The sequence below is a fragment of the Sus scrofa genome, chromosome 12 (genome assembly GCF_054392235.1).
Source record: "Sus scrofa isolate SSC_HxYL_T2T_F1_AM1 chromosome 12, Sscrofa_HxYL_maternal_Yorkshire_Landrace_v2.0, whole genome shotgun sequence".
In the NCBI taxonomy this organism is placed as follows: Eukaryota; Metazoa; Chordata; class Mammalia; order Artiodactyla; family Suidae; genus Sus; species Sus scrofa.
In genome coordinates this window covers 47283031-47295776 of record NC_139394.1, presented here as the reverse complement: position 1 = coordinate 47295776, position 12746 = coordinate 47283031, and the positions used below count along the sequence as shown (strand labels likewise).

The 12746-nt window shown below is 44.3% G+C and overlaps 1 protein-coding gene and 1 long non-coding RNA gene across 2 annotated transcripts in view; both read right to left on the bottom strand.

Moving 5' to 3' along the window:
* Positions 1 to 10931, bottom strand: part of CRLF3 (cytokine receptor like factor 3) — a 42893-nt gene extending 31962 nt beyond the window's left edge. Inside the window, 1 exon segment of the mRNA NM_001244329.2 lies at positions 10764 to 10931. Coding sequence (NP_001231258.1) covers positions 10764 to 10880 — 117 coding nt within the window. The 5' untranslated portion in view covers positions 10881 to 10931.
* LOC146398261 (uncharacterized) lies at positions 788 to 7954 on the bottom strand. Its single transcript, XR_014821443.1, has 2 exons — positions 7416 to 7954; positions 788 to 4146 (listed from the first exon to the last, which is right to left on the bottom strand). It is a non-coding gene; the product is annotated as an uncharacterized LOC146398261 (long non-coding RNA).
* Positions 10932 to 12746: the final 1815 nt, after the last annotated feature.

Here is a 12746-nt window from a genome sequence, read left to right as displayed (position 1 = left end):
TAGAGAAGTTCCCAGGCTAGGGCTCCAATAGAAGCTGCAGCTGCTGGCCTACACCAAAGCGGTATCTGACAACCCCACGGCAACGCTGGGTCCTTAACCCACTGGGCAAGGCCAGGGTTTGAACCTGCATCCTCATGGATACTAGTTGGGTTCTTAACCAGCTGAGCCACAAGCAACACTTCTACATTGTTCATGCAGCTTAATATTCAGAACCAATTTTCCACTAAAACCTCTACTGTAACAGACCAATAATACTTATTTACAGGGAGGGACGGATCAGGAGGTTGGGACTGGGATATGTACACTATTTTATCCGGAATAGATGGTCAACAGTGACCTGCTGTGAAGCACAGGGAATTCTACTCAATATTCTGTAATAATCTACATGGCAAAAAAACCTGAACAAGAATGGATGTACATGTATGTATAACTCAATCACTTTCCTGTACAGTAGAAATTACACTGTAAATCAACTTCAGTAAAATTTTTTTTTTTTTTTTTGGTCTCTTTAAGGCCGCACCCATGGCATACAGAAGTTCCCAGACTGGGGGTCGGATCTGTAGCCGCCAGCCATAGCAACGCCGGCAACCTACACCACAGCTCACAGCATCGCCCTATCCTTAACCCACTGAGCAAGGCCCAAAGATCAAACCCGCAACTTCATGGTTCCTAGTCGGATTCGTTTCCACGGCACCACGACAGGAACGCCAATAAAATTTTTTTTAATGAAAAAAAAAAATCTCATTTACAAATTTTCCACACAGTTGCTAATTTCAAGGCAACCGTATTTTTAGTTTTACTATGAGGATAAGTTCTGAAAATGCCAAAGGGCCATCAAGTTTATACATCAATACTAAGCCATGCTAAAGCCTAGTGAATATATACTTCATCAACTTCTAAGACAACAGTGACTGATGCATTTTCCTCTAGAATTTAGCTAAATTCTAAAATGTCATAAAACCCATGTAGAATCTGATTTAAAGCATCTCTAGTCTTGGAGTTCCCTGGTGGCCTAGCAGTTAAGGACTTGGCATAGTCACTCTGGGGGTTTGGAGTACTGCCATGGGTCAGGTTCAATCCCTGGACTTGGGAACTTTGCATGACAGAGGCACGGTATACAGTTGCTCTATCTACAATAATAATAAAACATAACATAATATGTGTGTTTCAGGCAATTAAGTAACGGGCATCTCCTCTCTCTCCTATAAAACATGCATTTTTATGACTTTATAGAAGAATTTTTACCCTCCAAGTTTTCCCAATTGAACTCTAAGAATTCATTTTCCCAATTATTTTGCTTACAGGAAACTAAAACTGTTTTAACACTATTAGCTAACAAGAACATAGGAATCAAAAATAAAAGACAAAGTGGTGTTCCTGCTGTGGCACAACAGAATCAGCCAGGTTTCTGCAGTGCCAGGATGCAGGTTCAATCCCCAGCCCGGCACAGTGGGTTAAAGGATGTGGCATCACCGCTGCTTGTGGAGGGGTCACCACTGCAGCTCAGATCGGATCCCTGGCTCGGGAACTCCATACACTGCACGGTAGCCAAACAAGAAAAAATTAATTAATTAAATAAAAGACAGTAAAGATACCAAACAGTCAACTGAAAGTGAAGGACTGAACAAAAATGTTTCTTCTCAGTTCATACGAAATGTACTGCCTTCACACTGACCCCAAGACATGAGTCATTACAAATAACAGCAATAACAACAATACAGCCACAGCTACACCTACTGAACACCTCCTGTGTGCGCTGTGCGTGTTCTGCCTTAAATTCTACACAACCCTATGAAGAAACCATGTGTAGATTAATTACAGGAAGGAGCTAGTGAGATGAACTTGCCCACATCACAAAGCTAGTCAAGTGGATAGAGTCTGAATTGTCTGATTCACGTATGGACTCACAAGCGCTGCTGCATTTCATTTCCTCTTGTCCCTCTCACAGTTAGACTTACCTTTAATGTTGATTTGAAAACTTTCAAAAAGAAAATCTTTCTTATATGACTTGGTAGTCTGTTTGTTACCTTGGTGGCCCCAGGGAACCACAAACCATGCCTCATGGTGCTTATATCCTCATACAGACCTCTCCCCTAGAGTGGGGGCTGGCCGGGGGACCAGCAACTCAGCTGTTACACAGTGGAACTGATGCTGTGCCAGTGGCAGGCCTCAGCCTTAAAAGGACCTGGCAACTTCTGCTTTTGCACTTTGGGGGATCCTGAGCCACTGTATAAGAAGTATGGCTCTCTTTTTGGGCTGAACCCTTGGCATATGGAGGTTCCTAGGCTAGGGGTTGAATTGGAGCTGCAGCTGGAGCCTCCACCACAGCCACACCAGATCCGAGCCGCCTCCGCGACCTACGGCAACACCGGATCCTTAACCCACTGAGTGAGGCCAGGGATCGAACCTGCATCCTCATGGATACTAGTAAGATTTGTTTCCACTAATCCACGACGGGAACTCCCACTATCCTTCTTGAGCGGACAAGTGGAAGGGGGAGAAGAGTGGAAGGGAAGGAGGGAGGGAGGAAGAGTGCAGGAGGAAGGGAGAGAGCTTGGCATCCAGGCTCAGCCACGCCAGCCTTCCAGCTGAGTCCTGCTACCACTTAAGGCTCCAAACAGGTAGGTAAATGTTGTAACTTGAACATTCCAGCCTCAGCTGCCACCGGACTGTAATTGCATGAGAGCTGCCAGTATAATCAGGAGAACTGCCCAACAGAGCCCCAGTCAATCCCCAGAAAACTAAGCAAACGACTGCCTTTTAAGCCATTACACTTTGGCAGAGTTTATTATGTAGCTACAAATAAGCAAAGCAGACGATAAAACAAATGTTTTATTCTTATCATCTCCATTAGTGAACGGGGTGCATATAATCAAGACCATGAACAATCTAGAAAGAATGTCTGCAAAATTACACCCACAACATTCATAAAGGCACTCATTCAATATTTATTGAGGTCTAGTATGTGCCAGGAACTGGGGTTATAAAGATGAGTGAGGCATGATTCTGACCTCAAAAAAACTGTCATTCTAGTAAAGAGGATTGCGGCATGCACACGTAACTAGAGTAAAATGTATTAAGTTCTTATAGAAGTGGGACAGCCACAAATTGCCCACTTTTTGAGCTCAGAAGGGTCATTCTGCTGTGAAAGGGAATGGAGACAGTTAAAGTTTCCATTTGGAGAAGAAGGTGAGGTCGCCTTGAATAATACTGATATTTGGTGGTATTATTACTATGGCTAATATTTATTAAGAAGTTCCTATGTCCCAGGCATTGTAGTGAATCTTTATTTTTTTTGCTGCACCCGGGGATCGAACCCAAGCCACAGAAGCAACCCAAGAGGCTACAGTGACAACGCCAGATCCTTAACTTGCTGCACCACAAGAGAACATTTTACATACGTTTCTCACTTTAATGCCCACACTGGCCAGGAAAAGCAGACACTATCCTTATCCTCACTGTACAGACAGGAAAATGAGGCGTCAGGAAGGTTAAGTTTCCCAAGGTCTCATGACTAACAGGGGCAGATGCAAAGGAAAGTAACTGCAAATATAAACGATTTGTGGATACCCCTCAATAACACGTTTGGCTTTTCAGATCACAAATCAGCCATATTACTTACCAGGTTTTTAGTAATAAGAATAGATCTTCTCTAATAAAATTACGCATACATTACACTCGACACTGAAGACAAATTCTACACAGAAGGAAACGGGGCGCCTCCGTGACGCATACTTTTTAACTAACCTCCCTGAGTTTAACATTACTGATGCCAAATGCTTGTTTTAATTCTCAATTATATTCTACTATATCTCCAGCGAGGTCTGGACGAGACGCAACGAGCAGCTTTCAGAATGTTGTGTTTAAAGACAATTTGCGAAAAGACTTAAGATGACTGAAAAGCCAATATAAATATGTGGTCTTTTGAACACAAATATACGTGCAGCTTTTTTTCCCTTTGGTGGCTGATTATTTAGTTTTGCTTAAAGAGCTTTGCTTCCAGTATTTTCATGTATCTGGGTCAATACATCTCAGCCTACCACTAACAAATGCTCCGTAAGTACCTCTGTAATAGACTATTCACCTCTGTGTTAAAAATTAGACTGGAGGGAGTTCCCGTTGTGGCGCAGTGGTTAATGAATCCGACTAGGAACCATGAGGTTGGGGGTTCGATCCCTGACCTTGCTCAGTGGGTTAAGGATCCGGCGTTGCCGTGAGCTGTGGTGTAGGTTGCAGGTGCGGCTTGGATCCCGCGTTGCTGTGGCTCTGGCATAGGCCGGCGGTTACAGCTCCAATTGGACCCCTAGCCTGGGAACCTCCGTATGCCGCGGAAGCGGCCCAAAGAAATAGCAAAAAGACAAAAAAAAAAAAAAAAAAAAAAAAATAGACTGGAAAATATTTCATAATACATAATTACAATATAATGCTGGCCAAGAGAAAAGATACAGATATAAACATATATATGATAGTCTTTCAATCTGGCAAAATAATATATCTAGAAAGATTGTGCAAAATGTTAACAGTGGTTGTAAGTAGTAGAATTATGGATTACTTTCAAGTTATTCCATCTGTTCTTGGTTTTCCCCAGCTCTAGATTTAACCTTTTCTTAGGACACTGGAATAGGGCCATTTTAAGTACGACCACAGTAACAAATTATTTTCAAACAGATTTTTGGACTGCTTTGAAAATGGGTAACAGAAGGGGAAGTGGGAGATAAAAGAAGCAATAATAGCTTTTTTTCTTTGCTGAGCTACTAAGACTTCCTGCCCTGGTTTTCTGAAATAACTTTGTGTGTGCTGAGCTCTCTATCTGTTTCAGTCTTGAACAGACACTAGCATGCTATGTGTTTTCAAAGTCTGTGGGAATAATGAGCCATAGAGAACCTGGTACCATACCTTAGAAATATCAAAATTCCTAGTTAAATCTTCAAAAAATTATCTGAAATCAACAATCGAAAAATTGAAAACAGGAGAGAGAGAAATGGTCCCATTATAGAAGACCTGCGAGGACAGGCATTGGCTTGAGATTGTCAATTACTTATCTATTGCTGCCTAATTATCTAAGAAACCCACGATATTTCAAACAGCATTCGAATCCAGAGGATAAAACCACAACAATTTACAACAGCACACCTATAGTTTAGAGATCTACAGAAATCAGTAGGGGCTGAGGCAGTGTTAACCCTTTACTTTAAGCTGTGTGCCTCCGTTTTTCACCTGCCTACACATCACACCTGGCGATCCTGTTCAAGTACAGGGGATGATTCAGCAGAGCGGGCTGGGGCCTGATTCCGGCCCTCTTCACAAGCTCTCAGGTCAAGGTACCACGGCTGCGGTTGTGGACCACACTTGTAGCAAGAATCAAAGGGACACCACTGGCCAGAGCAGGGCAGGGTCCTCACCTAACAGTATCTTAATTAGATTACCAGGATCTGACCCTTTACTCTGAAAGAGCAAGAGCCTTGTGATTATCAAGTCCCTGAGACGCTGAATCACACTAATTAAAGGTATATGAAGGCCCACACCTTCATTTATAGAGTGAACTATAACTGTACACAGACTAGAATACTGCTATTTCTCACTGGTGGCACCCCCAGTACCTCAAACTAATCTCCCTTTGATAATCTGCAAAGATGCAGTTTCGGGGGGAGGGGGGTAGAAGGAGTTTGGGAATAATGTATACCCACTGATAACCTGTAAAAAAGAGGTAACTGGAGTTCCCTTCGTGGCTCAGTGGTTAACGAACCCAACTAAGATCCAGGAGGATGTGGGTTTGATCCCTGGCCTCACTCAGTGGGTTAAGGATCCAGCATTGCCATGAGCTGTGGTGCAGGTCGAAGACTCGGCTCGGATCCTGCGTTGCTGTGGCTGTGGTGCAGGCCGGCAGCTGCAGCTCTAGCTCAACCCCTAGCCTGGGAACTTCCATATGCCGCGGGTGCAGCCCTAAAAAACAAAACAAAACAAAACAAAACAAGATAACCAACAAGGACCTACTGTATAAAACAGGGAACTGCAGTCAATATTTTGTAATACACCATACGGGAAAAGGAATATGACGTGTATATGTATGTATGTAAAACTGACTCACTTTGTGGTACACCTGAAACTAGCACAACACTGTAAATCAACTACATTTCAATTAAAAAAATAATAAAGGGGGGCACAACATTGTATTTCAACTATAGCTTAAAAAAGAGTGGAAAAAAAGTGCATTGAAACCTTCAAAAAAGGTATTTAGTAAAAGAACAGGTTTAAAAATGGACTTTCTGGACCTGCAAAGTGTAAGGACTAGGCTCTGACACTGGTAAATGTCACCAAGTTGGTGTCACTCGGGGAGGCCTATCTGACTGGCCCGCTGACTTCACTGTGTGACATCTTGATCAGCTATCTCTATTCACCACAAACAGGAAATTCAACCCTGTAGAAATAAACAAGGGATGAAAAACACAATGGAAGTGAAATCTAAAAATGAATACACGAGATTTACGTTTTTCCTATTTGTTTTCTTTTTAGGGGGAAGTGTCAAATGATCAGCCACCAAAGAGTAAATTCATGAGGGCAGTGGTCTGTTTCTCTGACCACAGCATTTCTAGGACCTACAAGTATCTCTGACCCCCCACAGGCCCCCAATACATCTTTACTGAGTGAAGGAACAAATGAGAATTTAAGGGGAGTAGGAGTTAACGTCTTTGGTATTGACAACTTAGTACCAAGGATTCCAAAGAAGGATATAGAACGACTCTTAATAATTTCAACTCAGGCCAGGCTGGCTGTAAACAGAATCTGATTTCCTGAAGCCACCCAACATCTCTCTCACCTTTAATTGAGTCAAACAGTAACAGTTACAGACTGCTAAACTTCATTCCTACTCAGAACTTCCTTTTCTCTTAAGACAGAGGGCAGGGCTTAAACTTAACCACAAGAGGAGAAACTGCTACATGCTGGCAGTTGTTTTTGACACTAAAAGGTTACCAACCAAAGACTGTTACTCTTCTTCCTTCTAAACTTTCAGAGACACCATTTCCCAAAAGGGGCAAATTTCATGAGAGCTTTTTAAGGGGTGAGAAACAAAGATAGAAACTATGCCAAGGGGTCTTGAAAAAGTTAAAAACGGAGTTACCATGCGACCTAACAAGCCCTAAGTATACACCCAAAGCACTGAAAACCAACCTACGTGAAAAGATGAATGTTCACAGCACCGTTACTCACAGTAGCCAAAGAAGGGAAAAGAACCCACCTGCCTGTCAAGTGAGGAATGATAAAATGTGGTACATCCATACAACAAAACTATTTCGCCATAAAAAGGACGAAAGCACTGATACCTGCTACCACATGGACGAACCTTGAAAACATTGCTTAAGTCAAAGAAACCAGTCACAGAGTTCCTGTTGTGGCGCAGCGGGAACAAATCCGACTAGGAACCGTGAGGTTGCAGGTTCCGTCCCTGGCCTCACTCAGTGGGTTAAGGATCCGGTGGATCTGGTGTGGCCGTGAGCTGTGGTGTAGGTTGCAGACGCAGCTTGGATCTGGCGTTGCTGTGGCTCTGGTGTAGGCCAGTGGCTACAGCTCCAAGTCGACCCCTGGCCTGGGAACCACCATATGCCACAGGTGAGGCCATAAAAAGACCAAAAGAAAAGGAAAAAAAAAACAGTCACAAGGGGCCACATAGAGTAGGATTCCATTTATATGACATGTCCAAAAGAGGCAAATCCAAAAAGAGACAGAAAGCAGTTTTGGAGAGTAACAGCTTACGGGTATGATGAAAGTTCTGGAATTAGACAGCGGTGATGGTTGCACAACTTTGCAAATACACTTAAAACTGCTGAAGGAGTTGTCTTACGGTGCAGTGGGTTAGTGATCTGGCTTTGGGTCCTACTGTGGCTTGGGTTCGATCCCTGGCCCAGAAACTTTCACACGCCACAGGCACAGCAAAAAAAAAAAAAAAAAAAAAAAAGCCTGCTGAATTGGACAATTTTAAGGTATGAATTTTATGACATATAAATTATATGCCAATTAAAAAATCATATGCCAAAAGGAAATAAAAACAGCAAGTAAAAATATATACACAAAGGGAGCATCCTTCCTCTCTGCTCTCTCCTCCTTCCTCCACGCAAAATCTTTGACTGAAAACCCATATATTTTATGTATTCTGAAAATGACTGGAACCCTAAAAATACCCTAACCACTAAACAAAAGCAGCTGCTTATTTTGATAACATTTTTGTAAAAGAGACCTTCCTTAAAATGCAAGTTGACAGAAGACTTATTCTACAAACCCAAACATGCGCAACCCACTAGAATTAGCTTTGAGGAAGAATTAAAGCTTTTAGAACTAGAAGCTGTTATAACTGGCACTGGCACAAAATACATTTCAGTTCACAAATGAGAATTCCACTATCACTCAGTCCGGTCAGAAGGCAAGGTCAGTCAGCGTCATGGATGTTCTCTTAGTGTTTTCTGTTTCAAGTCTGAGACAATGGGCCTCAAAACACAAAATGAAACCCCATACCAAACTCCTCCAAATTATAGGAAAGTATGCCCTGTATTTAAATTATTCCACATAGAATTTAAAAGAACATAGGTTGGAAAGTGAATCCTAAACCATTCCGGATAGGGTCAGACTAAATTGCTTTAACGTGTTCAAGACCACACACAAAATTAGTAAGTACCACTCCCAGCAACTAAGCACATTCATTAAGTGTCAACCTACTGTTCCTTTTGTTTGTTTGTTTGTTTTGGTTTTTTGGGGTGTTTTTTTTTTTTTTTTGCGTTTTAGGGCCACACCTTCGGCATATGCAAGTTCCCAGGCTAGGGGTCAAATCGAAGCTGTAGCTGTATCTGTAGCTGCCGGCCACAGCAATAGCAATGCAGAATCCGAGCCTCGTCTGTGACCTACACACCACAGCTCACACCAACGCTGGACCCCTGGCCCATTGCCAAGGCCAGGGATCCAACCCACATCCTCATGGATACTAGTCGGGTTCACATCCACTGTGCCATAACGGGAACTCCCCAACACTACTGTTTTTTAATTGTCGATGCAGTTAAACAATAGTCTTGCTCATATATAAGAATCTTCACTGGCTGAAGCTAATCATACAATAAGAGATCCCTCAATCTCTTTTTAAAACGCATCCTAGACTTAGAACCTCTATTTTATTTTTTTGCTTTATAGGGCCGCACCGTGGCATATGGAAGTTCCCAGGCTAGGGGTCGAATCAGAGCTACAGCTCCTGGCCTACACCACAGCCACGAACCATTAGAGCCGCGTCTGCCACCTACACTGCAGCTCACAAGGACACCAGATCCTTGACCCACTGAGAGTGGCCAGGGATTGAACCTGCAACCTCATGGTTCCTAGTCAGGTTCATTTTCCACTGTGCCATGACGGGAACTCCCAGAGCCTCTATTTTAAAAGAGCAGAAGGAAAAAAAAAATTGCTGAAGGAATCACGCAGATGTTTTCAAGTAGAAATCAAGATGAATGTATTGGAAGTCCTTAAAAAGCATTAGTTAAATCAGGATCACCTTATCTAGATTTGCTCCCAGGTTTGTTCCCCAACTACAAATGATGCATGGTCCACATTTAAAATCTAGAAGAATTTTTAAATATATAAAACCTAAAGCATGTTGAAGATCCTTAATGATGAGAGTATCCAAAGGCACTGTGAGCACAGCACTATTCTACCCTTTTCAGAGTCTATGGAGCATGGGAGTTACTAGGATGATAATGTAGATTATTAACAAGTGTGACGCTGAAAAACCCCACTCATCCAAATGATGAAAATTAATGGGTGGAATCCCGCTGACTCCAAAAACACGTATTAAGCACCTGAACTAACAGCAGCTTGAGGATTATCTGTCCTACCACACACTGGCAGTGGGTTGTATCTTTTTCTGTGTATGTTCCAGGGTATAGAGACACCATGTGGCTTTCCTATATCTTTGGTAACCAGGTCCCCAAGGAGGAGATAACTGCTGTCACTCAAAAGTATATTTAGCGTCTCCTTTCAGCACTTCTCTCTTTAAATCTGTTTTTCCATTTCCCTACACCTGTATTTCAGCCCTCAAGGGTTTCATCTTCCTTCTTTTGCCCTTTCAACGCAGCTTCACCTTAGAAATCTCTCTCTAGAATGGGATCACGCTAAACCACTTTTTTAATGCATTCAAGATCATAACGAGACATCAAGTACTACTTTCAGACACGAATTCCATTCATTTAGTGTTCACTCTACTGGATCTCCAACCATCTCTCTAATCCTTCCCTGCCAATGTCCATTTTGCTTCTTAAGTTCTCCCCAGGTCATTGCCCCCCATTTTCAAGGTCTCTAAAATCAACCTCCGTCCACATAGCAGGTTTTCCAAAGAACTCCCCACCTCCCCTTAACTCTTTCAATCTTCACTACCCTCTGTGACGCCCTCGGCTTTTGCTCTGGCCTCTCACGCGCCCCAATCTCGGACCCCATCCTCTCCCCAACACCGCCCCACACAGTTTGGGGAACGCCCCCCACTCTCCCTTGATCCCCCAAACTTACCGGAATCTTTCTTCCCCTTAGACACCCCCCCCACCCCGTCCCCCAGCAGAACCCATTTCCCATATTCCCAGACCCTGTTAGGTCTCTTGCACCTTCAGAGCCTCTTCCCTCCTCGCTCCAGAGTTTCCGGCCACTCCCGCCCCTCGGAACCCTCCCGGCCCTCGCCCACCGACTGGCACCCCGCGCCCTCCCCGGGGCCCACAGCACCCCCGCGGGCGCGGCCCTCCGACCTGCCTCCGCGCCTCCTGCAGTCCCTGCAGCCTATGGCCCAGCTCCCGCCGGTAGCTCTGCGCCGCCTCCACGTTCTCGCGGGCCTCCTGCAGCAGCAGCTCGGGTTCCAGATCCATCGCCCTCTAATCCGGCCGCGCGGCCGGCGGCTGCGGGCGCGGTTCCCGACGGTCCGGGGCGCCGCCGAGCAGTCGGCTGTGGCCACGCGCAGGCGGAAGCACCGCCCCGCCCCGCCCCGCCCCGCGGCGGCCTTGATTGACAGCAGCTCACGACAACCGTCCGGGTCCCAGCGCCGCCCGCGCCGCAGGCTCAGTGAGTCTCAGCTCTGCTTCTGCACTGCGCCTGAACCGCTCTGCTTCCTCCAAGCGCGCCTTCCTGGTAGAATTCCAAAATGGAATTAGCAAACTTTTTCTTTTTTTTTTGTCTTTTCTAGGGCCGCTCCTGCGGCATATGGAGGTTCCCAGGCTAGGGGTCCAATCGGAGTTGTAGCTGCTGGCCTACACCACAACCACAGCAACGCCAGATCCGAGCCGCATCTGCGAACTACACCACAGCTCATGGCAACGCCGGATCCTTAACCCACTGAGCAAGGGCAGGGATCGAACCCTCAACCTCATGGTTCCTAGTCGGATTCGTTACCCACTGAGCCATGACGGGAACTCCTAGCAAACTTTTTCCTGTTCAGGCCAGTTAGAGAAAATTTGAAGCTTGGTGGATCATAAGGTTTCTGTTGCAATATAGTAAGTAAATGGCCATGACCATGTGCAAATAAAACTTAGGGCCACAAATTTTAATTTTACATAATTGGCACGTGTCACAGAATATTCTTTGCATCTTTTAAAACTACTTAAAATGGAAAAAAATAAAATAACAAATTCTCAGTGGTAATGAACCCGACTAGAGTACATGAGGAGGCAGGTTCCATTCCTGGCCCTGCTCAGTGGATTAAGCCATGGACTGTGGTGTAGGTCGAAGACACTCAGATGCACCTCGGATCCTGCGTTGTTGTGGTTGTGGTGTAGGCCGGCAGCTGTAGCTCCAGCTCAACCCCTGGCCTGGGAACTTCCATATGCTGGTGGGTGCAGCACTAAAAGATAAAAAATTAAAAAAAAAAAATTCTTCTTTCAGGAACCATACAACAGCAGGTGGTGGGGCAGATTTGACCCCTGGCCAAGGATGGTAGAGTTGAAAGTTGTGTCTGCCAAGGAACAGAGAGTGATTCACTCAAGGTTACACAATGAATCTGTGCTAGAGGCTAGGCCCCAGTTTTCAAGCTCTTTCTACCACAGTGTCTTGTGCTAAGTAAATGACACTTGAAATTAGGGAAGTTTTGAAAAGGAAAGCTCTTCTGGAGAAAATGAGATTATCCTGAAGTAACCAGGCACTCAGTAGATTCTTAAGAACTATCTGTGAAACGAATCAAGGTAATAACTAAACGAAAAGGAGTAAGGAAAGGGACCCCAGTTAGGACAAAACTAAGTGGGAAGGGCATAAGACCTTGGGGATAGGGATATTAGTGGATTTTTTTTTTTTAAGTCTTTCTTAGGGCCACATCCATGGCATCTACAAGTTCCCAGGCTAGGGGTCAAATCTGAGCCTATGCCACAGCCACAGCCACAACATATCCAAGCTGCGTCTGCAACACACACCACAGCTCATACATAGCAATGCTGGATCCTTAACCCACTGAGCAAGCCCAGGGATTGAACCCACACCCTCATGGATCCTAGTTGGATTTGCTACTGCTGAGCCCATCAGGAACTCGAATAAGTGGATTGTTTATGGAAGAATGAGCAGACAACTTCGACTCTCATATTGGGAGATGAAGTTAAGAGAAAAATAAAGTCCATGAAGTTCAGGTTAAGAAGCTTGGATGTTAATGAAGAGACATTAAATTAGAAGTTTGGGATTAACATACACACACTACTATATATCAAATAGGTAAACAAGACCTACTGTATAGCACAGGAAACTAAACCCATAAT